Source organism: Eurypyga helias, unplaced genomic scaffold (genome assembly GCF_000690775.1).
Source record: "Eurypyga helias isolate BGI_N326 unplaced genomic scaffold, ASM69077v1 scaffold3352, whole genome shotgun sequence".
In the NCBI taxonomy this organism is placed as follows: Eukaryota; Metazoa; Chordata; class Aves; order Eurypygiformes; family Eurypygidae; genus Eurypyga; species Eurypyga helias.
The window spans coordinates 32,165-60,073 of record NW_010235126.1 but is presented as its reverse complement, the minus strand read 5'-3'; the positions used below and the strand labels follow the sequence as shown (position 1 = coordinate 60,073).

General features: G+C 49.2%; 1 protein-coding gene across 1 annotated transcript in view; it reads left to right on the top strand.

The window, feature by feature from the left end:
* ITGB5 (integrin, beta 5) overlaps positions 1 to 27,909 on the top strand; it is a 56,420-nt gene that overhangs the window by 8,734 nt on the left and 19,777 nt on the right. Inside the window, exons 3-9 of the mRNA XM_010146633.1 lie at positions 3,793 to 4,042; positions 7,978 to 8,146; positions 13,750 to 13,911; positions 15,368 to 15,463; positions 16,386 to 16,475; positions 20,203 to 20,337; positions 22,917 to 23,346. Coding sequence (XP_010144935.1) covers positions 3,861 to 4,042; positions 7,978 to 8,146; positions 13,750 to 13,911; positions 15,368 to 15,463; positions 16,386 to 16,475; positions 20,203 to 20,337; positions 22,917 to 23,346 — 1,264 coding nt within the window. The 5' untranslated portion in view covers positions 3,793 to 3,860. The remainder of the gene's footprint in view (positions 1 to 3,792; positions 4,043 to 7,977; positions 8,147 to 13,749; positions 13,912 to 15,367; positions 15,464 to 16,385; positions 16,476 to 20,202; positions 20,338 to 22,916; positions 23,347 to 27,909) is intronic.

The following is a 27,909-nucleotide window of genomic DNA, read 5'->3' as shown; positions in this document are numbered from 1 at the left end:
TTCTATGGGTTGGATAGTCCTCATGTCTCTTAATTAACTCCTCCTAAGCAGTAGGACTCAAGCTAAAGAGATTTTGCTTCAAAGCCTTAAAAGCCAGTATTTGAGGGTAGTTGTCACTGGGTGCATGGTGAGCTGCATGGCTTCTGCAGCTGAATGGTGCTGATGAAACAGGTTTGCTCGCATGTAAAGAGGGAATTATTATTACTCCTGTTCTCGAGGCAATTTCAGGCAGAAAGGGCTGTCTCAGCTTTGCCATCTCACCTCCCACAGACCCTCCTTCCTGCCCAGTGCCCGGTGCTCAGCAAATTCCCCTTTCCCAATCCTTGTTGGTATTTTGCAGCCAGAGGTGTGGATGCCCACTGCTCTGGTCTGTGGCAGGACGTGCCGGTCCGTCTCCCTGCGTCCCGGTGCCCGGTGCTCAGCAAATTCCCCTTTCCCAATCCTTGTCGTTTTTTTCCAGCCAGAGGTGTGGATACCTGCTGCTCTGGTCTGCGGTAGGGCATGTCGGTCCATCTCCCTGCAGCTTCCCGGGGGCCGTGCTGTTGGATGCTTTTGGGCCAGGGAGCTCCCCTCCCTGCGTGCCTGCTGCAGAACGTCGGAGTCAGTGCAGGAGGAGGGACATACCTAGATGGTTAGGTATGCCTAGTATCTCCCATTTTTGCTCAATTTTTGATGTTGGGCAGGACTCCGTCTTACTCAGGGCTGATGGCTTCTGAAACCCTTGTATTATTATCCCCAGTTTAAATGATCCATTAATCCTTGATCTTGAGAATGGGTCCGGAGGGCTTCACCCTGTGAACCCAAGACAAAAAGGAGACAATGTTGACTTAATTTTGGGCACGAAGAGCGTACTATTTCAAAGATGAATTCACATGGTGGTCTGTGGTGATGATGATCTTCTATTCTGAGACTGCTAAGCAGAAGCAGAAAGCAGCAAATTGTCAATTGTTCGCTGATCCCACCCAGGCAGGCAGTTTGCTCCAAGCATCCTGTGGCAGAAGTCACATCCCCAAATCTCAGTGCCCACAGTTAATTTTCAACGGCCTTAAATGGGCATTCTTACAGGGTAGCTTTGAGATTGAGCATTTAATTTTTATAATACTGCTTTTTAATCTTGGGTCCAGCTATAAAGCAGTGTGTCCTGGTTAGATGAAAAATATGAAGAGTCTAAAAGGAATTTAAAAATATGAATAGTTGCAAGTTGTGTTGCCTGTCAAGCCATAAGCCTGACCAAGCAGAAAGAAGAGCATTTCATGGATAAATGATTGTCAAGTTTGTGTGCTTAAGCTGGCTAAAAGCAGTTTTTCCAGTTTCTGCACGGCCTCTGTGTGACAACATCCAAGAAACATTTCTGGATTCAGTTTTGACTTAAAAACTTTTCAGTAAAAGACCTAAGGAGAGGATGATGGTGATGGTACATGGGGAAGGAGGGTGCTGGATTGTCCCTAGTATTGTGAGCGTAGTATTGTGCACAGAGAATAATAAAATCTTTTGCACTTACAACTGCATACATTAGTGATATTTTCTCTGACATAATCCATTTGTGCAGTTAGGAATGACAGAAGAACCAGGCTCCTGTTATTTTTAGTGCTTCTCAGGGACTAATAAACTCATAATTATTAAGGTTTCATTAGAGCATCCCAAATACCCTTTCTAGCACAGGAATTCCCATCTTAGGATATACTTGAGAAGAAGTATTTTGGAAATGGAAATGTTGGGAAATGCAGAAAGATACATCCTCTTTTACTGAAAGGGTTGGGTATTCCAGAGGGAAAAATATGTAGGAATGAAAAAAATATTCATGGGAAGGAATTTTCCCGGCGTTAAACTGAATTAAAGTCAATCTTGCAATCACCATTTCTTACCCTGCAATCGGTGCTGACAGGCATTGCACTATATAAACAATATGCTCCTTTGTTCCCCCAAAATACGTGCCAGGTACAGCGTCAGGCGCACCTGGTTTGGCTGAGCTGCCTCGATTGCTTTGCTGACTGCAGGCCCTGTGCTGAGTTTCATTATGCTGCATCCCACATCTCAGTGCTCTGCTGGGAAAGTCTTGCTCCTGCCGGAAGAGAAAGCTGGGCAGAATAAGGGGGAATATTTACGGCAGGAGTTTCCTGCTTCCGCCAGCTGGGATATGGGCAATACCTATGTGCGTGTGTTTGTGGACACAAAAATATGTGCGTGTTTGCCAGGCAGGGTTGTAGCAGGCTGCAGGGAGGTGTAAGAAAAGAGGTCCTGGCTTGGAGGCAACCCTTGGTCTAATCATTAAATAGAGGGAAGGTGTTGGTTTAGGAGCTGTAGCTGACTCCTCTGTATCCGGGCACTGAGCTGGCTGAGCAGCTTGATCTCAGGTGCCTGCAGGGCTGCAAAGCCCCTCGAACCGTGTGTCACCAGCACGGTGGTTTTGGAATGCTGCTGCATGTTGTTGGGCTGGAAGTAAGTGGGAGCAGCTGTGCTGCTCCGGACAATGAGAACAATGAAACAGTTAGGGGAACATTTTCACAATACTAAAAAATGTGCGTTTCATTTCTGGGGAAGAGAAGGGGAAGCCACAAGTGTTTTGCAGAACCTGAGAATGCCCGAAGTTCAGCCTCAGCCACGAAGAGCTGAGAGAGGTGGGCTGGAGGGGAACTTGGTCGTGAGAGGATCCGCATCTCTGGGTCTGAGACCCCACTGAGCTGGAAAAGGGGCCACGGTGGCAGCTGGGGACGTGGGATCTCCAAACGAGCCCGAGGTTTGAGGATGTTGGTTTCCATTTAGATCCCTCTCAGCAAAGCATACAGCAAACACTTGCCACCTCCTCTTTGGCTCCACCATGGTCCAGCTGGTGTGAAGCTGAGTTCACTTTGAACCACTTCACCTTTTTCGAGGCATGGGCAATGTCGGTGGTGGCCTCCCCTCCCTGGCACCCCTTCTAGATGGCATCTCTGGTGGAAGCAGTTTGGGAAAGAGGAAGGTCAGGGGAAAGGCTTTCCTCTGCTCTTCTTCAAATTTGTGCAACCTGTGAGTCAGCCCTGTCTGGTCCTTCCCTTGCATTCATCACTTCAGGAAGCTTCATCTCTGCCTCCGTACTTCCCCGGGGCACCCTAACATCCTTCTTTTTCCAGTTTCCTTCCCTTTTCACCGGCTTTCTCCAGAATGATGGCAGCACTGCTGGCTTTTTGGGGGAGAGGTCCTTTCCAAAGGTTTTTCTTCTGTCTGCTTCCACTTGACTTCCCTGAACAGCTCAGAGGACATCTTGCATTCATCTCTTGCTGGCTGTTTTCTCCTGACCCTCTTCCTTCTGCTCCACCTCCTTCTCTCTTTTGTGCAGGACTTCTTGGACTGTTCTTGGTTTGCTTTGAGGATGTACCTAAGTAAGCATGTGCAGGGTCCTTCTTTCAGTAGCCCATGAAACATCCATTAGACGTTCACTCTGCTTGCTTTTTTTGCCACTTTTCTAAGAAAATGCCCTTGAGCTGAACAGTCTGGGGCAGCAGCATTTTTCATGTGAACCCCCTCAGATGTTCTTTCAGCTGAGATGGAAAGGCCATGTCCCATATCTCCAAAGTAAAATAGAGGTATGACCTTACTTTATAGATGTGTCTTTTTCTTGCCAACCAGTACACTACATAGGCTAAAAGGACCCGAAGTAATTACCTGTTTTCCTTCAGTCTTCCCAGGGATGGATTTGGAAAAGCTTATTCCCTTCACCATCTTCTTTGGAAGTCATCTGTCTGCTGGGCAGTCTGGATTTTATGTGTGCCGGGAGTTTCCTTTTCACCGCTCTCCACTCTTGTGTGTGTGCAGGTGACCGGACCTCCTTCCGAGTTCAGGTTCGGCAAGTGGAGGACTATCCCGTGGACCTCTACTACCTGATGGATCTCTCCCTGTCCATGAACGACGACCTAGATAATATTCGCAATCTGGGGACCAAGTTGGCTGAAGAGATGCGAAAGCTCACTAGCAATTTCCGGCTGGGGTTTGGCTCTTTTGTGGACAAAAACATTTCTCCTTTCTCCTACACAGCACCAAGATACCAAAACAATCCCTGCATTGGGTAAGTGGTAGGTGTACCCTGAAGGGGCAAGCCCTGTGTTTGCACAGAGCCTGGCTGCAGTTGTCTCTTCCCATTCTTGCTTTATCTAATGAACCACATTTAAGTCCCAGCTTTTGGGAATGCTGATTAGCCGCAGCTATCACTGTGATGCTCCAGAGTAATTCAAAATAGGACAACTTCCAATTTTGCCATGGCTATTGGGAGATCTCTGCATCTAGAGATGGAAAACTGTTGTATCAGGAGCCTGAAGCTATTTTTAAATACCTGAAGAGGATGCAGGCATAACAGGCTTTAAGAAAAAGGAGCAAGAGCCAGAAATTCCTGATTTCTGATCCTAGCTCTGAGTCATAGTTTGGCCTTGAGTAAATCAATTAAGCTCTTTGTCTCCATTTTACAGATAAGGAGACCATGGCAATGCAAGTCCTTCCCAACGGAAGTGTTTGGGGGAAGTGAGATTTGTGTTGGCCTGTAGTACTGATTAATGAGTTCTTGTAAAGTGTTTTGAAGATGTCAGGCAGTTTTCTTCATCTTTGTTGCTGTGAAAGGAACACAGACCGACAGTCGCAAAAGACACAAACGGTATGGTTTGCTTTGCGGTGATATCAGAGCCTTAGTCCCATGGGGTTCTTGTTGGTTTTTTTGGCTTGTTAGTGTCTTTGCTAGAGTCTTTCTGTTTGCTTTTTAACCAATGGAGTTGGGATCAAGCCCACTGAATTGGGGATTATGCCAGAGTGAAAATGGGTGTAGTGGTGGGTGTACAGACTCAGGTGAGTTTGGATGTTGGCATAGAAGGATGGGTACAGCAGCAAATGCCCTCCTGGGAGAATGTCACCGTTGACTCTTACCTTTGTGGCCTGCATCTTCACCTCGTCCATCACTGGGGTGCTTTCCAGTCATGTAAGGGCAGTAAGGTTAACACTTTTATTTGAGCCATTCATGGATACTTACATTGTCAGATCACCACAAGAATGGATGCCAAGCTCTGTGAGCATCCATCTTTTAGGTATTCCATATGACAGGCAGATTAAAGAGAGCTTGCATCAGCTATGAATTTCTAAGCCAACTTTTGGCGTTGACCAAGCATTTGGCATCTCGTTGCACATTGACCACTGGCCAGACAAAATTATCTGTGTTCTCTTTTCGCCAGTTCTGTCCAGAGAGGAAGAATCCCATAAAGCATAGCCAAAAGTGACCATGCTGACTGAGCCGGGGAGGTGGCTGTCTGCCACCACAGCACTGTACACCATGTTCTTCATAACTTTTTCCCCCAGAAATCTGACGTGGCCTCAGAGGGATATACTCAGTCATCTCCATTGACCTCAGTCTCATCACCCGCTCGTGTTGCTTGCAGGCTGGGGACAGGGTTTCACTTGAGCTGAGGAAATCTTGGAAACTTTCTTTGGCTGGTGTGATTTAATTGAAGTGACTTGTCTTTGGCTGAGTGCAATAGAGGGAGATGTGCAGGAGGGTAGGGCTGGGAGAGAAGGAGAGCATGGAGCTGGACAACCCTGCAGCAAGGCATGCTTGAAACTGGAGAAGCCTTTTCATCAGGATCATCCAGAAATGCTGCCTTGTCTTCTCCCACCATGATCAGGCTACCTGTAGGTCTTTTGGTTTTCCCAGGTGGCTGCTTTTCTGTTTATGGGCTATGTTAAGCCAGCCTGGTCTTGGGAAACTGCTTAGGAAGGATTGGCTAAGGCCGCTTATCTGGTGGATGCTTCCTTCCAGTCACTGTCTGTCTCCTCTTTGCCCAAACCAGCGGTGCTGGCTCTCCATTGTTCTCTGATGGCATTGACCTCCCCTGCCTCCTCTGCTGCCAGCTGGCTCGATGGTGTGGCAGTGAGGTGGGTTGTGAGGTGGGGTTTTGTTTGCAGCTATTTCTGGTGTCAAAGCAGACTTTGTCCAGTGTCCTGCTTGCATCTAAGACAAGCTGCAAGTAAACATGAGCTGTGCTGGGTGTTTTTTGCCCCTGCTCCAGGCTCTTTCCTCCTATTCCTCAGGGTGATGGCCATTCTGTAGGTCTGGGTGGGGTGAAGCCATTTTCATGCAGGACCTGGCTGGGATCCCTGCTTCCTCCCTCCCACCCTGGCTCAGTGCTTGCCCCTGGTCCTGGCTCAGCATCCTGGCTGGGACCTCCCAGGGAGCCAGGACGTGGACTCTTGCAGCCACGGTGTCATTTAAGAGAGATAACATGAAGGAAACAAACACTAAATTTTAAAAGATAAGGAAGGCAGAGGGGTTGACTGAACACCCAATTGCCCACCCATCTGTGATAAGACCTGAGGAGGTTACAGCCTGAGATAACCCACCCACACTGCTGTGTGCCCTTGCACAGTCACTCAGCTATCCATCATCTGTCCTGCTGCTGCGTGGAGCATCTGCCAGCAAACCTGGAGTGTAAAACACACACACAAAAGGATTAAGTAATATTCTATTCTATTCTATTCTATTTTATTCTATATTATAGATCCTTTTGGGATGGTAGAGATTAGACAGGAGTGAGACCCTAAGCAGTTGGATCCTACAGTATGTCAGTGTTTTCTTTCTGGACCAGGACTTCAGCAAACCACACACCCAGATGTATCGTATGGGTTAAGGGCTGCTTGCTGAGACCCTGCAGTGCAGAGGTTTCAGACATCATGCACTCCTTGCCTTGGCCCTAGATGTGAGTGGGATGCAAGTCTGGACTTGGGGCTGATCACAAGGGGTGGCTCCAATTGCCAGCTGGGCCCTGGGCAGCGGGACGTGCCCGGTGGTTAGGTGTGTGCATGGCTATGCGGGTGGAAATCCCTGCTCTGGGGACCTTTGTGAGGGATTTGAGTTCCCATCAGTGGTAAATCTTAAATACTCTGTTGTGTAAAAAGTCTCTTACAACTTACCCATGGCTATGCGGGTGGAAATCCCTGCTCTGGGGACCTTTGTGAGGGATTTGAGTTCCCAGCGGTGGTAAATCTTAAACACTTAAACTTACCCATAGTGGGTCATGTGTCAGCAGAGGCCTTTAATTGTTCTCCATGTTTTATCTTTGCAGATAAGAGTGAATTAGTTCCAGCCCAACTCCTTTTTAAACACATTTTCTTCTTAACCCCTGTTGTCCCCTCCCCCTCACACACTCACAGGTTTACCACACCACAGGAGCTGCTCTGCTGAGGTCTCACGGCTACACCGTGAACACCAAAGCTGCCTCCTTCCTGTTGTATCTGGAAAAAGAAGGTTCCTGGTAGCCTTCCAGGGCATTTCTCTGCCTTCGAGTGCCACTCCTATCTTCCACTCTGGAGCTGGTGTTTGCTCACCATCTTGCAGGAGAGTGGGAGGATGCATGAGTGGCTTTAGTTATTAATGCACCTCATGATGCACGATTGCCAGGTGCCTGGTGACATGCAGTGGGTGTGGGGTGGCACGTACTGCCAAGAAAACCAGGTGACAGAGTGAAAACGTGTAATGAACAGTAAGGGGAAAGTAGCTGTTGGCAGTGACGCTCCTGCGTGGTGCCCCTTGGCACCAGCCCACCATCCTGGGCTGCTGGGGAGGGTGGCTCTGGCCACCCACCGCACCACTGCGGGTTGCATCCTGCACTGCAGGAGTCCAGTGGGAAAACTACTTTATGGGTGCTGAAACTCCAGAGCTGCATGGCTGGGTGCGTGGTGTCTTTACTCAGGTTTTACACAGAGAGAGATATTTTGCCCCATTGAGATCTCTGGAAACTTCAGCTGCTCAAAACCCCCAAGGGAGACAACGAAAACCATGGGCGCTACTGTAGAGTTTTGTAGGTAAATAGACAGAAATCAAAGTGTCCAAAACATGAAGCCTTGCAGAAGTATTTCATCCCTTTGAACAAAGATTTGGAGACCAGCCTGGTTGAGCTGGGAGCTTCTGCAGCTCTTGGCTGCTGGTGTGGTTCCTCCCAGCTGACCACTCCTCTGTTCTTCCTGCAGTTACAAGCTGTTTCCCAGCTGTGTCCCATCCTTTGGCTTCCGCCACCTCTTGTCCCTAACGGATAAAGTCGACCGTTTCAATGAAGAAGTTCAGAAACAGAAGGTTTCCCGCAATCGAGATGCTCCAGAGGGCGGTTTCGATGCAATTTTGCAGGCTGCTGTGTGCAAGGTGAGTCCTCTGATTTCTGGGGTTTTAAAGCAAAAAAGAGGAGGTTTCTCCTATTCTGTTTGTGGACCAGGGTAAGGTTTTCTTGGAAGTAACTACTCAATTTTGCTTGCAGAAACCATGAAAGATGCCTTGAAAAGTAGAGGCTATTGTTTTTATGTTCTTTTGTACATGAACGGGCAAAGAAAAAGTTTAATTTAATTTCCAGTTTAAAGGGTGAAAATGGAGCTTTTGCAAATGCAGATTTAGGGCTGAGATTTCATCGCATGGTTAGACTTGTTGGTGCTGATCCCTGAGCACCTGGGATGAAATCTTTTAAGATTTATGTATGTTTGTGTGCAGCAGCATCGTGCATTGCCTTCATGCATTTCTTAAGTGTGTATCAAACACATCTTGCAGCAGTTGAGCCATGTTGAGGGTTGGAGCTGGTTCCTACTGCTTGTACCTGCCTTCTTTGGCATCTGGGACTAGATGATCCCACCTCTGAGAGCTGATAGCCTGCTCTCTCTCTTTGTCAGCAAAACTGGAGCTGTGAGCAGTAATTAAAGGCAGAGTTCATTTGCTCGGTGCCATGTTAGCCATGTCCTTAGGGTTTTTGGAGATGTTCGCTTGAAGATCTTTCTGAAACAAGTAGGTGGGTTGCTCCATATCCCTTTGTGAGTCAGGGATGGAAGTGCTTACTCCCCTCTGCTGTGTGTCTGAGCTGCCCTGCTCACCAGTGTCGGCTCCGTTTGCTTTTTCCCCTCCTGACATACAGTTCCATTTTTGTTCATTCCAGCCTTGCATAGCCCTTTTGGTTGGGTGTGTTTTCTCCTGGGTCCAGATTTTGGGAGCCAGGAGATAGGCATCGTCTACAGGAGTGATGGATGGGACGCGGGCTTGTGGGAAACCAGCTCTTCCCTCACTGGGGTTGGCTTCATTTATGCTTCATGCTCTTGGCAGGACTGAATCTGCCCCGTTGGATCTGATGCCACTCAACAGTCATCTTTCCTCTCCCAGCCTGGCACAGATATTGTTGTTGGCACAATGACAGTGCTCGCCCGGGCATAAATTGCTTCTCAGTTTTGGAGAGTTGGCTCTCATGGTTAAAGCAGAGACATCTCAGGATGGTGACTCAGTTGTGCCACCCACCATGTGGGTTTTTTGCAGTCCCTTCCACCACATTATTGCAAAAATTGGTCAGTGTTTCCTTATGGCACAGAAATACTGCAGTGTGTATCACAAGGGCTCATTTGGGAGGTGCTGCTGGAAGGCAGGAGACCTGCAAGATATTTCCTGCATGTTTGTGCCAGCCTCAATGTTGGTAAGGGCCAAAATCTGCCATGGTGGTTCTGGAGTGCACAACGTGGTCCCTTCCAAATTCAGACGATGAATTTAGATGCTGGTACTACCTAAATCCAGAACTGAGCATCCTCTAGGAAGGGTGAGCAGAGGTGAGCGTGTGAGCTTGCGTGGCTCTTGGCATGATGAGGCAGGCCGCGACAGAGGAATTTCTTCAGCCGCAGTGCTTAATTAATTACCAGAGCTCAGAGGTGGGAGAGAAAGGGCATGGGACCGACGTGTGAGGCAGGAGAACCGGCTGTGCCACAACTCGTGCTGCTTTGGCTGCCCCTTGCTGTGGGTGGAGCAGCTGCCTGCTGATCACAGGCATGAGCAGCAAATGCTCCCTCTATCTACATGATAGCCAAGATTTTGGGCCAGCTGATTGACCTCCTAAGTCCCGTAGCCAAAATGAGAGCTTAGAGATTCATTTCCCTCACGGCGGGTGAGGGATGACCCAGACCAGTCGATGTCCATGAGGTGTGGAGGGGCTCAGCACCCTCGAGGCGGGTGAAGGTGCCAGTGGTGTGCCGCTTCCTGGTGAGGATGCTCTTTGCTGCAACGAACGGTGCTTTGCATCCAGCAGTGTCTGATGAAGTATCACAGGGACTAAATCCTGCACACTAGTTTCTAGTAACTCAGGATCTGTTTTACCCCAGTGCAGGAGGAGCAGCATACAGATACCTTGATGACTTCTGGGGCAGGTTTCCTCATCACTGCTGTGGCACCCTGTTGCATCTCCCTGCATGCTCCAACTTTCACCACCTTTCACCCTCTCTACCATATTCAAACCCCAAGATTCAGGGTAGTTATGACCTTAGAAAGTCCCCTGCCGTTGGGGCGATGCAGCGTGTTGACCATGAAGTACTTTGTGCTCAGCAGCAGAGTTTGTGGCATCAAGGGGAACGTCCCGGGGAGAGCCGGTCATGGCATGGCAGAGTCTCACTGTTTCCAAGCCGCAGTGGCCGAGTATGGTCGTCTTCTCCCCTTCGAGCACTGAGGTGGGAGAAACAATACTTACCCTGTTGACTAGGTATTTTTATGCTGTAATTCATATCAAGCATTTCTTCTGCATGAGCTGTCTAAGAGCTCTGTAACGCTCAAGTCATTTTTTGGCCTGGTTTTCAACCCAAGGAGTGAGGAAAGTTTGTATAGCTAAGACAGACTAACGAGCAGGCCCGGGGTTTGGCTCCTTTCTGAAAGATGAAGATAATAGTAAATGTTATTCTGCAGGCAACGAAAGAGCCAGAGACAATAAGCCTTTATCCTGATGCTAAAATGGTTAGCCAGGAATATTAATCAACCTTCTGTAATTACATTTTCCATTTGCAGTATTTTGGTTTTCTGCCATTCTTTAAGTGCACACATCACATGGCCTGGTGGTATGTAGAAGTTTTGGATCTTATATACTAAGCTGCAGCAAGGAGATAATGCTGGATTAGAAAATTAAGTGTCTTTTGAGACAATTTTCATTGGTGCTTGTTTGACAGTGGTACATGGAGATGGCCAAGACACCTGGGAGGCTCTGAGGTGCCTTTCAGAGCTATGCAAAATGAAGGAGGTTTTAGCTTTTTAGCCCCTAAGTCTAGTTTTGCACCTGTATCTGTTTCTTTCTTCCAAAAAGGACTGCACTTGAGAAACTGGTGGGATTTTAGACCCGGGGGGGGCGTTGGGGGTGGGGTGTTGTGTCCTGGCATTTGGAGCCTTGGAAATTAATCCCTTTTTATTCAGTGCCCAAAGCATGAATTTAGATATTTATTTTAGGCTTGGAAATACTGATGCTGGATTTTGCAGCCTTTTCAATAGGATTTGGAGGGCTGGGCTAAGACAGCTGTGGCAGTTTTGCCCGTCGCTGTTGGCTGTAAGGAGTGAGAAGCTAGGCTTTCAGGGTATGGGAGGCAACTGCAGCTATACGTAGGAGTAGGGGCAAGATCAGTGGCGTGCCCAGCCTTGTGGAGACACGTCTTCCCACTTCATTGTGTTTTGCATCAGGTCTCACCCCTGCTTTCAAAATCCTTTATATCCCATGGAGATCAAAAACCAGATGAGGGGGCAGATGTCAGTGCAGGTTTTTTTGTTAAGCGATCCCAGTCCAGTAAAAATAAATGAACGTCTCTTTGGTTATTTGTTTTAAGTGGAGCAGAGTGCTACTCTGGGTTTTGTGGTGGAAACTGCGTGCTGAAGAGCTGTATTTTCCAGTGCCTGGAAGCCGCTGGCAGAGGCAGCGTGAGATGTGGAGGCTCCTTGGCATGCTGGCCTCGCTGGGTGCTTTTTCCCTAGGTCTCCAGCCCTTTTGGTGTGGCATTTGGAGCTCACTGCTTTTTGGAAGTGGGTTCCTGAACTGAGAAACCAAAGTGGGTTTGGTATTGTTTATGTGGGAAGGTGTGTTGGAGATGTGGAGATTTTGTCTGTAAGGTGATGCTTAGCCCTTGATTTAAAAGGGATTCAAACTGCTGTTTGAATGCAGCTCGTTTTGTTTCTGTGTAGCACATATCTAAGGAAAAGAAACTCAGATTAATGCTTTTAATGTCTTTGGGTGTTTCTTGGCCTCAGTCATTAAAAAAAAAAATCAGCTTTGGATACGCAAAGAAAAGTGAACTGGATGAGCTTCTGTCTGGTGGCTGAGTAGACCAAGAACTGCCTCTTGAATTGTTTAAAAAAAAAAACTGTAATTGCTTTTGGGTTGTGTTCTTAAGAAATTGCATTTTGGCATGATGGTTTTGCCTTTTGTCCAGTGGGGTCACTTCAGCTGAATGGCTCCTACTTCCCAGAGCAAAAAAGTCCTTGTTGCATACTGAGCTGGACCATAACATGGTAGAGTGTGTGTGTTGCCAAAAACTTCTTCCTATGGCCTCACTTGCGTCGTGTGTGTCTTTAAAATGCCATTAAAGAAAAAATACCTTCTGCGTTAGGGTAAAAAAAAATATACTCTGGAATAGTGTCCATGAAGCAAGAGTTATGTTTATCGGAAAGATCAGCAGGCTTTGGGCTATGACTCATATTTGCAGGCGAAAATTTCACTGGCAGCCATGATTACGCATCCTTCTGCCTGCTCTGCCTCTTGCCCTGCCCGCGCCGGTGCTTTCCATGGGAAGCGTCTTTGCCGCTGGGCTGCGGCAGCTCTTAGCTAGCATCTTACTGCAAAACAAGGGACGTTCAGATTTTACTAAATAAGTTGAGCAGTTGGCTGTTTTCAGCTGCACTGCATTCCCATCAGTGGGCTTTTCCCAGCTTTTCCCTCATCCCTTCCCAAGGGATTTGGCGCTGTTGCTCTGAGCAGGGAGCTGGAGGCAGGGGGATGCTGGGTGTGTATGAGGAGGGAAGGCGTGGGGCTGCGTCTTCACTGGCAGACGGGCAGGGTGGCCAGCCCAAGAGGAAGCTCTGGGAGATGCAGCTTTTTGGCTCCATTCTCTTCCACGGCAGGATCTCCAGGCTGTGGTTGGCAGGCAGGACCTCAGCCCGCCCAGCTTGGCATGAGCTGGCAGCGGGAGCAGCCAGCGAGCACAGGGGAGTGTGCTGCAGCGCTATGGTTTCCAAAAATGTCCTTCGGGCTTCTCTGATTCCCTCCGCTTCCATTGCAACAAACAGCTTCAGTGTGCTGTCATAGGCACAGATGTGCTTCTCGGGACAGTGCAAAGCCGGAAACCTGGGGAAGCTCCACGGGAGGGGAACATTTATCCACTAAAGGTTATCCCTTTATCTGAAAAAAAAAATCTATCCCTGCTTCTCCCTCCATGCAAAGACAGTCATAATGTCTGGTGCACAGAGTGCCTGTGCATGCATGTGGGTGCACCAAAGCCAGCGCCCTCGAGCAGGGACCTCACTGCGTGTCGCACCCCAGAAACAGCCTTTACAGGAGGGCAGTAATGAAACTGCTGAGCTGGGATATTGCAGCTCTTGCTGTCGCTTTGGCCGCTCCAGAGAGCTGAGGAAACAAGGTCAGATTAAATGTGTGTGGAGGAATTTGGCAGGTCTCCTTTGGCTATAAAAGCAGCTGAATTTCTTATTCTTGGATCTGGGTAGAGAAGGTCTGGTGGACAGTCCACATAGCTTCTCATGCCTTTTTAAGTAAGTGTGTTGGAAGGAGATGCTGAGAGATGCTAGGTAGGCCCCTAACATTGTTTTCTTTCCAAGGATGGGTGGAGAGAAGCATGGTACTCTTCTAATTAGTGCTAATGGGTCTGCTGCTGGACGGGTGCATGGCTCGCACCATGTGCAGGGTGCGGGGTGAAACGTGGGCTTGGCAGGGGCAGACCGGCTGTCTCACGGGATTTGTTTTCCCCCAGGAGAAGATCGGCTGGCGTAAGGAGGCGTCTCACCTGCTGGTCTTCACGACAGATGATGTGCCCCACATAGCCTTGGATGGGAAGCTGGGGGGTCTGGTGCAGCCTCACGACGGCCAGTGCCACCTGAATGAAGCCAACGAGTACAGCGCGTCCAGCCAGCTGGTGAGGGGGAATGTGGGGGGGCCAGTCTTCAAGGGTCTTGGGGTATTGGTGGACCTCTCTGGAGACCAGCCACCACCGAGTCCAGCTGCTTTCAGCAAATGCAGCCCTTGACTAGCATGGTTTCACCTGGTCCTGCAGTTTGCAAATAAAATTTGCCATTCCCCTTGCGCATCCGCTGTGATGCTCGAAAATGAATTAGGAGCTTGGCGAGTTCCTTCACGCCTCATTGCAAGTGAGGGAAAAATGACTTGGTGCCCTGAAGAGCATCACATTTGGTTGCAAAGTGTAGAGGAAACATAAAATATGTCATCCCTTTTCTAGAATGTCCAGTGGACTGTCAGTTTCTCCCTGGGTAGGCTGAGTCTACCTTGATGTGGCTACAGTAGCAAGCACAAGGAGATGCTCCTCTTATTCACAGCCTTTGAGCACAACACTAACATAGGTCTTAGTAATAAATAGGCAGACTAGCCCTTTTTTTTTCATTCAAGCTCAGTGGAGGAAACTTTTGGGATGAATGAGCACTCGCCTGCCGCCTCATTAGCGCATCCTTCTGCAGAACTGTGCTTTATTCAGCAGATCACAAGCACTAATTATGATTTTTGTTCCTGGATGAATGTCACCCTGTAAGGGGAGGTGTTTCTGGATGGCTGCCTTATAGCCAGAGGCTAGGCTCCTCACAGAAACTCCCTTCCCACTCCTCTGTGCAATCCTAGCAAGTGTATTCGTAAGGGAGCACAACTCCCAGACTGACGTGGAGTTACGCTGGGGAGCCGGCGTGGGGATGCTGCCTTGGTGTTTCCCTGTTTGAGTCTTGGAGGCTCTCAATCTGCTCTCCAGTCTGCAAGTAAATGAGGTGTTTTTAAATAAGGGTGGCACTTCAGAAGCAGCCTGGGGTTTTAAACTCAAGCTGGTCTCTTGAAAGTGAGCCCTGGTTCATTATTTTGTTGCTTGTGGGTAGCTAGAGCAGTATCTTCTTGCCGTCCTCTGTCTGGGAGTCTGCAGAAATGAAGAGCTTATCCTAATCTCTTTATGGTTCCGGTATGCAGAAAGAGCAGGCAGTGGGTGTTTCTGCTTTGGGAGAAAAATCATACATTTCCACTTGCTGCAATTCTAGACCTCCCTGCCTCTCATCCCTCGAGATAGCAGCCAGTTTATTACACACATGCGTCTGCTGAAGGCAAAGCAGAAAGAAAGAAAGCAATCCAGCGTTTCAGGTGTTGCTGTAGCTAATGGCATTGCCAGTCATATATTCTAGTGAAGGTCGTAGCAGAAATATGTAAGGGATGACAGAATTTCTACTATTTCAGCTGGGATTGTGCTGGTACATCAGGGACTTCGTTCCACAGCAAAGCATGCCACATGTCTGGAATGAATTTTGCTGTTGAGAGAAGAGCAATGAAATTAGTCCGTGTTTCTGTGTTACCCATCAGTCGTTCTGCCCTTTTTGTGCCCATAGGATTATCCGTCCCTGGCTCTTCTTGGGGAGAAACTCGCCGAAAACAACATCCACCTGATTTTTGCTGTTACGAAAAGTCATTATGTCCTGTACAAGGTAAGTGCTGTTGAGCTGACCAGGCTGGCGGGCGATTTAAATGCCTTGTGAAAGCATCTTCCAGCCGGCACCGTGGAGCCGAGGCAGCTGCGAGCGCGTGGCCACGCACTGCTCGTGGGGCTGGCAGGGGCAGGCAGGGGCAGGCAGGAGAAGCGCAGCCTGCCGTCCCTCCCCGCTGGTCCTTTCAGTGAAAAGCCCTAAAGCTTCTTAGAGCAAACAAGATGTATATGTTAGTGAGCATGTGAAGACCTAAAATAGACTCCAGCTTAATCTCGGTGTTCGGATGGCTGCCAGCCGTGCAGCGTGCGAGAGAGCAGGAACCTGTTCAACCCATTCTGCAGTGACTTAATCCCATTACCTAATCGCACGCAGCGGTTCTGCCCAGCTGTGTTTTTCCATCACGGAGTCCAGGGCCCTGATGCGCCACATACACTCTGAGCTGCCTCGAAAGGAAAAGCTGACCTGAGCTGCGAGGACCGGCCTGTGTCTGGAGCTGCCCCTCGGGGTTTCGCTCCCCTCTGGGTGCGGGGAGGTGTTTTGGGCAGGGTTGCTTTTGGAAACCTCTGCTCCGGCTCTTGAGGCTCGAGCAGGAACAAGTAGTCGCGTTGCTACGGTTGAGAAGCTGCTGCTCGGGAGGGCTGAGCTGGTTCTCCACCCCCTCTCTGGGGATGCTCGTGTGTCGGTGAGGCGAGATGGGGCAGCCACACCGCCCGCCCTGCTGTGCCGGCTCTCCGAGTGCAGGGTGGCTGGGTCGTGCCGTGTTAGTGCTTCGCTTTCAAAAGCTCATGTTAACGGGAGCTGAGCCCTACTGTGTGCACCACCAGGCAGGGCAGGGTGTGTGGCCAGTGACCCCGGTCCCTCCTCATTCTCCACGGCAGCTGCAGCACAGTATTTTCTTTCTTTTTTTGTTTTTCTTTTCAAGAACTTTACTGCCTTGATTCCTGGGACAACAGTGGAGATTTTGCACAAAGACTCCAAGAATATCATCGAGCTGATCGTCAAGGCCTACAACGTAAGTGCCTTTTGCTGCCACAGCTTCGCTCGTGCGCAGCGCCAAGAGCTTGGCTGGGTCCTCTATCCTCGGTCCTCCACACACCGCCGGAGCTGGGCACCCACCCCGAGGAAGGAAACGAGTGGTGTGAGGTGGAGGAGCACAGGGATGCCCAAGGGAGCCTGTGGTGAAGCAGAGATTTCAGCCCACACTCTGGTGTGCAGCGTTACCCTCAAAATTCAGTCCTGATGCAAACCAGTTCTCTCGCAGAGCAACCTACTGGTAGATAGAATAGATTATTTGACGTTACCTATCTTAGCTACCTGAAGTTCAGAGGCCTCCCAAGGATGTGACCGGGATCTGACTAAGGTCACACCCTTGCACTGATCTCTTGTGCAGCACAAGTTGGTGCTCAGCAACCTGTGAGCATCACCGTGTCACTTGGGTCCCAAAGGAGCCCTGCCTACACAGCGTTGCCACTGTAGCCTGCTCTGTTGTGATGGGACCCATGGGGAACAGCAACGGACCTGCAGTTGTACTGCTGACCTGATGTTGTCTGTCTCTGTGGGGATCAGGGGAGCGGATCGATTGGAAGCAGCTAAATCACATATTTGTTGGGTAGGTAGTTGTCAGCATTTCTGTTGGCTTCTTCCTGAGTTCTCATGGGATGGTTTCTCATGCTCCTGGAAGGATATTGCTGTTTTGGTGCTTGGCATGTGAGATCTGATCCTGTAATGGGTCAGCCTTCAGGCAGGGCTCTTCATGCATGGGACTTGTGAACACAGCTTCCAATGGCTGCAAGCCCTTCTTCATGGTACTATGGTCATTAGTGCAAGGGACTGAGGAAGAACTTATTTGGAGGAGTTTACACATCCAGAGGTCACGTAGGATTGTGCTGTGCTTTGCATGACCTGTAACGTTCATCTTTCCTTCCCCCACGAGTTCCCACAGTTAAAGCAGCATTTGGTTATGCCCTCAGGAAGAGCACTTCCCAAAGCATCACTCTCTGAGGAAAGGCAACGAGCAGCTAATGCTGCTAATGAGGCCCTGGGGATACTGCAAAACAAAAGCCCAGTTGTCCCATTTTCTCCCCTGTGGAAGAAGGATCTTGTGGCTAAGATGCTTGGCTGGGGAGAAAGAAATGAATGTTCACTCCACGTTGACTTTGCACGTGGTCTCTGTGCCATTGCATGAAAACCTCCCTGTGTCTCATTTCCCCAGCCATAACATGCACCCGTGCCCCCATTTCACCACCCCTTGAGCCTTTTGCAGAAAGGATATAGGCTGAAGAAAAGCACTGGGGATCTGATTCCCCTACTCCTGCTCCCTCCTTCTCTTTGCTTGTGAACTTTCCAGTGCAGCTGGCTGGAAAACACCAGGATGCTGAGACCAAGGTGCCCATAGAAGGAGCAGTGCGGATGAAGGGCTGCTGAGGCTGGGGCTGGTTTTGTGCTATTTTAGCTGGGTGGTGGGTGTGGGCTGGGACCCCCAGCTGGGAGCTGGCAGCTCCTGCCTGTGCCGCAGCGAGCCCTGGTGCCCGCTCAGCCCACCTCCTCCCAGTAGCTTTGTTTTTTCCCTGAAATGAAGGAGGGAATTCTCACTGAGGGAGAAGGCTAAAATTTCTGTTTCCCACATTGCTAATGAACCTTTCTTTATTCCTCATGGAAAGGAAACTCTGAGCCTGGAGGAACCCTTCATCTGTGACAGGGACCGTCTTCTCCTGTGGAGTGCCAGGCTGGCACCCTGGGCCTGGGCTCAGCCTTTCCCCCTCGGTGCTTTGGCCATCTCTGGTCCTCTTGTCTGCTTCCCTCCACCAATGCACACATCAGACTTGCTCAGGGCTTACATTACTCCCGAGATTCCTTTTCCCTCGCAGGCTGGGTTTGGACCAGGGGCAGCAAATGGGTTACTGGTTTAAAACCCGCTTTCCTAAACCCAATCCAGACAGGTCTTGAATGTGTTTCTCATTACACTACCGATGGGTTTCCCATAGCAGGCAACGGGTGGCCTTCACATCAGCCATCCCTCGAGCTGCTGCTGGTTCATGATTTCATTGTTTTTACACTGAAATGATCCATCCTTTGAATTTCCCCTGGTCTATAGCAAACAGCTTTATTTCAGGCAGAGATGTTGCTTCATCTCAGGACCAGGTCCTTCCCTTAAGTCTCTCTGCTCATCCCTGAGGGCTCAGCAGGCTTGGGGCCATCAAACAACACAGCAGCAAAATCCTGCTTCACCCTTAGTAGTGGCTCTGGTGCTGTGAGAAGGTATTGCCATGTAATGGTGCAAATAACGGGCTAATAATAATAGCATTACAATTAGGCTAATAGCATTACTATATAGGGCTAACAACAAACCTTGGCATCTGTGTAAGAACATAGGAAGGGCCCACACAAGGTCATACCGAGGTCTGGCATGGTGACCCGTCTTCTGCTGTGCCCCACATAAGATGCTCAGGGCAGAAAGATGAGAGCATATCGGTGTGACAGCTAATTTCTACAGGATAATTTTGGGCAGAGCAGCATGTTCAGCTTTATCAGCATGCACGGCATTCAGCCCACAGGTGAAGGATGCTCCATACGGTCCAAACTGTCACTCTATGAATGGTTCCTCCATTACAGCAGAGAGACAGGAAAGTATTCCTTTTTTTTCCTCAAAGGCTGTTTAGGTCCATCTGGCCACAATTCATTTATTTTCTGCCCCTTTCCAAAAGCATTAGCCCTTTGCTGGCATGTGAACCCTGGCTTTGTCACCACATGGACTGGCAAGAGGACTGAATTAGCACTTTTCCTTAATTTGGCCACTTCAGTGAAGGTTGAGGACAAGAGGGAGTAGAATGGAGCTGCAGGCTGTCTTTGGAAAATAAATGTATTTGTACAAAAAACTCCATTTTGAAAACCTTTGTCTTTTTTGGACACCACTCACAAAAAAAGATCAGTTCCAGCCACTGGAAGAATGAAACAAAACAACCTCATTCCAAATTAATACTTATAAACTTCACTTTGTTTTGACTTTAAAAGTCTGTGTGTGCAGCAGGGTGGAGAGATGAGAAGAAGAAGAAGAGGGGGTAGGAATCCAACTCCTCACAGATGGAAAACGTTTTTCACTTTGAAAAGTGTCACAGAGATTTTTCATTTATATTTTCCCATGGTGGTGTTTCAAGCTGACACTTCTGAAAGGGTACTTTTTGTTCGGCATTTTCTCTGAAGAGAGAAAATACATTTTTCTGACCAGTTGGCTGAAATCAAGAGAGCAGGACAGTTAGTGCAGTTTACACCTTCTCTGTGCAGTACGATGGACTTCACAGGAGATTGCCAGTGGAGGATCGGGCTTTGTGCTTCACTAAGGAACTGGTTTGTGAGAAGGAGGAGGTGCGGCTCTATGCATGAGGCTCTCACCTTCATCTCAGAGATGCTCCATTTGTGGTCAAGAATGTTTTCTTCCTTCTCCTTGTGCATCCAAATCTTTTCAGTGCTGGCTACAGTGCTCGTCTCGTCTGTCCTAGAGGGCCTAAGCCACCCGCAGGGGCTGTAGGCAGCTCCCTGTGACCCTAGTTGTGTTCATCAGAAGTCTCCTGAGCTGGTTAAGTCAAACCCAAATGTCAGTGTGCGTGCACAGGTGTTTTTTTTTCATATCCATGGAGAGATGTCCTAGCTGCCTTCTGGAAACATCAGTAGATGAGACTAATGCAGAAGAAACATGCCCGTCTTTGGGAACCTAATGCTTTGCTTTCCCGTTGTGTTTCTAGAGTATTCGGTCCAAGGTGGAGCTCACAGTCTGGGATAGCCCTGAGGATATCGGCTTGACCTTCACTGCCACATGCCAGGATGGGTTATCCTATCCCGGCCTCAGGAAGTGTGGGGATCTCAAAATAGGAGATACGGTGAGTCTGCCTTCCGGTCCGTCCCCTGGAGAGGCTGTTTCACACCCCATGTAGTTTCTTACCTCTCTCAATGAGTGGTCCCAGGCAATAAAATACACCTTTGCTCCTCTTCCTCTGCTGTCCTCACTCCATGCCATGTTAATACAGAAAACCATGGAGGGCAGCTCTGCTAGCAGTGGCTCTGGGTGGTACAAATCAACCCAAAGTCAGCTGTGAGGAAAGAGGGAATACAGGCATCATATCTGCAGCACCCTGAGCCAAAAGGTCTTGATCAGGCAGCAGGATGCAAGAATGCACGCTTTTTTTATCGTAATCCCAGATATTCACATCACACTCTCGTCTGTGATTTTTTTATTGCCGTGCTCTGCTGGTCTTTCCCTGGTCTATTAAATAGGCAAGGTTTTCTTGTTACTGTTTGAGAATCTAAATTTGTCTCTCCCAGGGTCGCAGTTAACCTCGGAGGTTGCAAAGAAGGACAGGGTGCTCAGAAAGGTAGCAACTCTCCTCTTGTCTTCCTAGAGTTATTGGATGGCAGCACAGACTGAAAATGTAGTTTGCCCCTTCATGTTAAATGTATACACAGCATAATCCATTCCGTGCTTTTTTTAGGAAAAAAAAAAAACAAAACAAATAAACTCCAGAAAAGTTAATCTTTGCTCTTTTTAAATTGAATATTGATACAGCTAAACGAGTTGCTGAGCTGCAGGGCTGGGGCAGGAGGGTTCAGACTGTCAGGGAACTCCCTCCCCTTCTCCAGGCTTTCCTCAGGGACGTAGGTTCGTTAGCAGCCTGATTGCCTTATTTGAGGAGAGCGGCTCTGCAAACATACCAGAGCTCGAAGTGCTGAGGCACATAAAAATAGTTTGAAAGAATCAACAGTAGCTGGATTTTTACCCCGCCAAATAAGGACCATGGGAAGTGTTAAAAAGGGAGGTGGCCTCTGCATTTTTAGCTGACTTTACTGGATCCCTGGTAAAAGCAATCCCTGGAGCGTTGCCCTCCTTGTTCCCCCAGCAAAGCCTGAGCCCCAAGGTAGCGGAGTTAATCTGGTGGTTGATCCTGGGCTCCCGGCTTGGGCACGAGCAGGGGGGTCACTCCAGCCGCTGGAGCTCGTGCCATGGAGGGGTTTGGCAGCGGGTACGTGCATGCCCGTATCCGCAGAGGCTGATGGCGTGAGCGGGAATGACTGGCTATCCCCATCTAGATGAACTGAGGGTACCTTCTGCCCAGGCAGCTGAAAATCTGGGGTGCATCAGGAAGCCTGCACTAGGCACCTCTCACATTTTAGCTGCCCCTGAGTGTTGAGGTGCTTGCACAGGCAGAAATGCTGCAGCATCATAGGGGTCCCATCCCTCTGGCCCCTCTTGTTCAGCTGCTCTCAGCCCTGTTGCTTCCACCTTGATGAAGTTTTGACTTCTGCTAAGAAAGTTTCCCCAAAGAGGATAATGCTGGGTCCTGATCTGCTGGGGTTTAGTGCCGGGGAGATGGGTGTCAGAGGGTGAAAGGGAGCAGGATTACCCTGATCCCCTTAGCTTGCTTTCTGTTTGCCTTCTCCTCTGTAATTTGAGCTCATTCCCTAATTGCTTCAGGCCTTGGGAATGGGGAAGGGGGGGGTCAGGGGAGGTTTACTGGGGGTGCAGCTCTCACATCAACCCTTTGGCACATGGGATGGTGCAGTAAGTGAGAGCTCGAGGTGACCCCAGAAAAAAAAAATCACTCCCTCCTGGTGTCTAGGAAAGGGGCTTGTTTCCTCAGAATAAGGTTAATCCTCTTTGCTAACCAGCAGCTCTGGGCAGTGCCAGCTGGCCCGAGATCCCCACCAAACAGCAGGATTGAATCAAGCAAGTGGCCATAGGACGGTCTTGGTTTATCCAAAGAGAAAATCCCTGATGCTAGAATGTAGCAACAGAAAATTAGTCGGGGGGGTGATGTATAAGCATACAATAATGTGTAACCCTGCGGAAGCCAGTTGTAATAGAAGCATCCGTCAAAAATGGCCTGTGAGCAGTGTGCTGAAAGCTTGGGTCTGTGTGACTGATGCACATCTCGATGTGCCGATCAGGATTCTCATAAAACCTTCTTAATCCATGATCTTGCAGGCACCTCGGGCCCTTGTGGTGGGTTGGCGGGCTCCTTGCTAGTGCTTGGTTTCAAAAGGGTTTGTGATTTTTAATGATGTGAAAGCCAGGCTATTTGCTAGAGTTTTGCCCTATTTATTTCATGGGAATAGGCTGGCTCCTTCCCACTTCACAGAAACCAACGATCCCTCATGGGGAAAATCACTGCTGATGGCTGGCTGTAAAGACTTTTAAAACGGTTGGGGTGCCAAACCCCTCGTGGGGCTGGCAGATGTCGGTGCATTGAGCTGCAGATGCTCTCGCTAGACGCGCAATTCTCTTGGGGTTTTTTTTTTTGCACACGTGGGAGTGAAGCTTGATGTGCTGAGCGTGGCCATGCTCTTGGAAGTTGCTCCATGGCTTTTCCTCGGGACATTGGCCCTTCCCTCCTGCCTTCCATCGCGGGACACCCTTGGAAGCTGCTTTGCGTGTTAACTTGCATCTCAACCTTGTCCCCCACAGGTTTCCTTTGAGGTGGCCGTGGAGGCACGGAGCTGCCCAGCCGAGGACACCTCTCACGCCTTCACCATCAAACCCGCTGGTTTTCGGGACACTCTGGAGGTGGCAGTGACCTACAACTGCCTCTGTGGCTGCACCGGCCACGCAGCACCGGCCAGTGGCAAGTGCAGCGGCAACGGGACCTACGCCTGCGGGCTGTGCGAGTGCGATGCCGGGTACCTGGGGGCCAGGTGCGAGTGCGAGGAGGGTGCCAGTGGGGACATGCACCACGCCATGTGCCGGGAGGCGGAGGGCAAACCCCTCTGCAGCGGGAGAGGGGAGTGCAGCTGCAACCAGTGCCTCTGCTACGAGAGCGAGTTTGGGAACATCTACGGGCCCTTCTGCGAGTGCGACGACTTCTCCTGCGCCAGGTACAAGGGAGTCCTCTGCTCAGGTAGGAGGCTTTCCTCCCTCGTGCCCCTTGTGACATAGGGTTGGGGAAACCATCCCGAAATGGGGAAAGCTGCTGGGCTGGTGTGTGCAGGGTGTGCTGCCGAAATGTGCCTGAGTTTTGGAGGGAATCTGTTCTCCCTTTCTTTTCATTAGGGAAAAAAGGAAGTATAGGTTTAAGTGCATCCACACTAATGATCAAAAAGTACATTTTCCCCATCAGAACTGAGTTTCCAGCATTAGAGGGAAAAGCTCCCTCCTGGCAGGCTTGTCCTCTTCCCAGGTCCTGCGGAGATTGTCAGTCTTGGCTTCAGTGGTGTTGTTTTGACGTAACCATGCATATCTCTTGCACACTGAAGTATATCCCTAGGAAAGAGTAAACCAGCACAGGCTTGCATCCTCTGAGGATTTTTGGTGTCTTCTTAGGTTGGATTTCTTCTCTGCGTGCCATCCCTGCGTAGGCAGAAACAATGTTTTCTTAAAGGTGGAGCGTTTGAAGTAATCCCCTGATGCAGTGCAGGTGAAAGGAAAGGTTGTGTTTCAGTCTGTTAATTATTAGAGAAAATCTCTGTTAAAGATTACTGAAGGTATTTTATGTACAGATTTTTCTGCCCAGTGGCAAAAAAAGGCATTCACTAGGAAAGATGTAACCAGTCAGCTTTGCTTAAGCAGAGGTAGAGGAGTTATTTGGCTGTGTTTGCTAAAAAGGCTTTAATTCCTTGTCAGTCCAAGGTCACATAATTTACCTTGCATGTAATTGCCTGGATTAGCCCTCAGACAGAATTCCCCCAGTTGGAGCTGAGCAAAAGGCTATTCTTTAAAACTTCCCTACATTTGAGCAAGTAAAATATTTCCTTAACTCAAAATCTCGGACGAAATTTCCATAATAAGTGTAAGCTTGGAAAAATAGCTATTTTTCACATTTTCTCTGGGGCAGTGGTGGGTTCTTTCCCCTGCTGTTTATCTTGCCCTGCATATTTTTGAGCTGGGCAGTAAGTGATGGAGCACCTTCTGGTTGCAAGTTTCTGGTACTGCAAGAGAAGGACACCTCTTTACCTGGATTTCCATGTCATCAGGAAAGCCAGAGCTCTGATGCTTTACAGGGAAACAAGCTGTGTGTCTTCCGTTGCACCTGCTTTCTTCTGTCCCTGTGGAGGGATTTTTGTGCTGGGAAAAGCAGCATAGCTGGTTTGGGATTTGCCAGTTTTCTGCAGTCATTTAAAAGTCCTTTTTATAGCAGTGAAAGAAAACAAAGGGTAGGCTGAGGCCAAGTAGCCTCCTCTTTGCTGCAGGGGTGGGATGGAGCCTGGCACTGCTCCATGCACTGGGGTGGTTCTCCTTATGCCTGCTGGTATTTCCATTGCTGTTGTTTTTGCTGGCGCTTTTTTTTTTTTTTCTTAAATTCCAGCAATTATGGTTCTAAGTCTGAGCTGCAGCAAGTGCTGTAAGGTGAAATGACATAACATTTTGAGGTGGTGTTGTCAGCCCAGGAAGCTTGGGGCTTCACTAGCCCACCAAAAGCGTCTGAACTTGCACAGAGGGCTGTGCCCAAAGCTGGCCCTAACAAACAGCCCTCTGCTACACAGGCATCGCTGGTGACTTCCAGCAGACGCGTGGTCTCTCCTCACTACAGATGTACAGATGTGGCCTTGTTGAAAAAGACCTTGTGTTTAGCTCGGCACTGAGTGCCTCAGACCACCAGCACGTGCAGACTTGGCAGCCAGAGGAGTTTGGGACTCACCTTGGGTGCAGGTCCTGTGGCATGGTCATGCAGGGTCTGGTTGCTGCTTTTGTTTCTGCAAGGGGAAGAGGTAACATCCTGCCTCTGTTCTGTCTTCTCCTGGGCACAAGTTCTGTCACTGAATGGTCCCACCATCCTGGTGCCCACCATTCTCACAGGCTGAATCCCACCGTCAGGGGAGACAGACAGGTTTTAGCAAATGCAGAAACCAAAAAAGCAGCCTGGAGGGAATGGTTGTTCTGCTGCAGATTGTTATTGCCTCTGTCCTTGCTTAGGAGTTGCTTGACTTGGACCAATGAGGGGAATTCATCACTGTTGTCAAGGGCTTTATTTATACTCTATTAATCTTTGGTAGTGTAGAAGGCACTTCATGCCTCTCAGTGAGTTTCTGACGACCATGTTTTGAACATTTTCACCCCAAAAGCACCCAACCTCAGCTTTAGCACACGGGCTGTGGTGTCCCCCATTAAATGCATTTACGCCAGCCCAAGCTGTTGAACAAGATGCTATCATGAACCTCTGAGCGCTCGTCCCAGAGAGAGCAGGTAGAAGAGCACCCACCTGAGGTTTGGAGGAACACAAGGAGGAAAGCACAGTTTTCCAATCTGAGAAGTAAAAACCCATGTATGCAAACTGTTCTGCACATACGTGGCCATGCTTTATGCACACCTCAGCTCAGAGGCACCACGAGCCCAACACCAGCCAGCCTGGATGTTGTTTCCTTTCACGATCCAGAGTGAAGCTGTCCCCATCGAGTCACTGCCATGACACAGGGCTGGGTGGCAGATTGCGCCCAGGCATCATGTATTCCTGGCAAAAGCCACAGAAGGATTGAAGTAATCTGAAATGAACTTTGAGCTTCTCATCTCATGGTATTCAGTCCTTTGGCCAGAAAAAGCATTTTCATTCGCAGGTCCATTTATAAATATTGGCTCCTCATTTTGTCAGGGTTTGAGAGGAGAGATGACTGCAGACAGTGCAGTGTATAGATCCTGTCCTTTCGTGACCCCCGTAAAGTGGAGAAGCAGATTTTGAGTGGGAGATATCTAAAGGAGAAGCAAGAATTTGATTCCAATTAGTGGGAGGTTTAATGCCTCTCTGGCATCTGTGAAACGAGCGGGAAAAGTAGTCATTTATAACACATCATGAATGTTGATACAAGTTGCATCCAACCCTTAGTTGATACTGCTTAGTCACTAATAAGTGGCAGTGGTGCCGATGCGCCCTGAGTCCAGTTAACAGCTCCAGAGTAGCTGTTTCCAGCCATTAATCCAGCTTTTGGAAGGACCATTGGGGGTAGCTTGCAGAAGTGCTCTGTTCCTCCAAAAGAGATGCAACTGGGTTATTCATGGCATCGTGCTCCAACAAAGCAGGCAGTCACTTCCCAAAGCCCTGAACGCTTCACTCCCAGTTTTGCTGTGGATGGAGAAGTTGCCCTCTTGCATTGAGACCTTCGGCGCATCGCTCTGGCCTCTACTCTGAAATGTGGGTGGCTGGGAGGGGGGAAGAGAGCCCTCCCTGCCTGCCTGCAGCTGGGTTCGGGACGGAGCAGCTGGCTGCGGGGCTCAGAGGCTTTTGAACCCCTTGGCTGCCTGCCAGGCAGTCTGACAAAGGAGAAAACATCTTGGCGCTAATTGCATTCCTGAAGGTCCCATAAAACTGGGTGGCAAGAGGGAGGAGAGGCCCCGGTGAGGGCATCACGCGTTTGCCTCTAATGAAGAGAGACTGGCTCGCTGGAGGCCAAGCTTCATTAGCTTCAGTGCTGCAGATGTGTTTTGGAGGAGGGTTGTACCGCATTGTCTTTACTTTGGTGTTTCTAGGGAGATTTCCCCTTAACCGCCACAGCTCTTACCCGGCTCCCCATGTGGGTGCCATTTGTGCGCTCTTCAGCCCAGGAATGTGGTTGTGCACGGGAACATCATTACCGAGGCGTAAGTAAAGAGCACTTGCCACCTGCAAGCTGCTTCTCCCCCTAAAAACACAAAGGATCTCGTTCCGCAAATCCGTACTGCCCGAGCAACATGCAGGCTGCTGATGTTGGTGCAGCTTTGTGGGATCAGGTCTTTTGTAGTTTCTCTTCTCCATTTTTTTATAATTAGATGATAAACCAGGTTTATAAATGCTTTCCAATTGTAAATCAAGTCTTGCAACTTCCCTCTAGCTCTTAAGCAGCTGAGAGCATCTTAACTGGTTAAGATGACTAAACGTGGCTTGCTGAAGCGTGTTGAGATGGCGATGCCCCGGAGCGCGGGAGTCGCGAGTCTGACCTCGCTTGCCCGTGCAGGGCTTCCAGTGACACGAAAAGCACAGGTCAGCAACAGAACATAGGGTGTCAAATTTGCAAATACATGCAAGTGCCAGAATCACTTCTGAAATGGGATTTGGGAAGTGACAGCTCATTGAAAATCCATGGCTTATTTCACAGAGAATAGGCAAGCTGATGTGCGCTGTGACTCCAGCTGCCCTGCAGAAACCACTTCAAAAACTGCTGAGGACGTACAAGTCCCTGTATTTATTTCTGAATGCTTCTGCTCTTTCTTGGCTTTGTTAAAGGAGGAAGCACTGCGAGTTTTCAGCCCGTGCTAAAGCCCCAGCCCCTTTTCTTGTCTTAATTCTCTTCATTCCTAGTGTGTAAGCATTTACCACAAGCTGATGTTAAGGAAGAAATGAGTGGTATTTGGTTTAGTAACCTCTGAGGTACAGGTGATGGGCTGAGCTTGGTTTGGGGAGGATGGGGAGCTTGCCTGTGACCACTGCCTGCAGCTGTGCCAAGAGGAGGTGGCATTAAGCAAATGTAGCCCCTGCCAGAAGGGAAGAGGCTGGCCT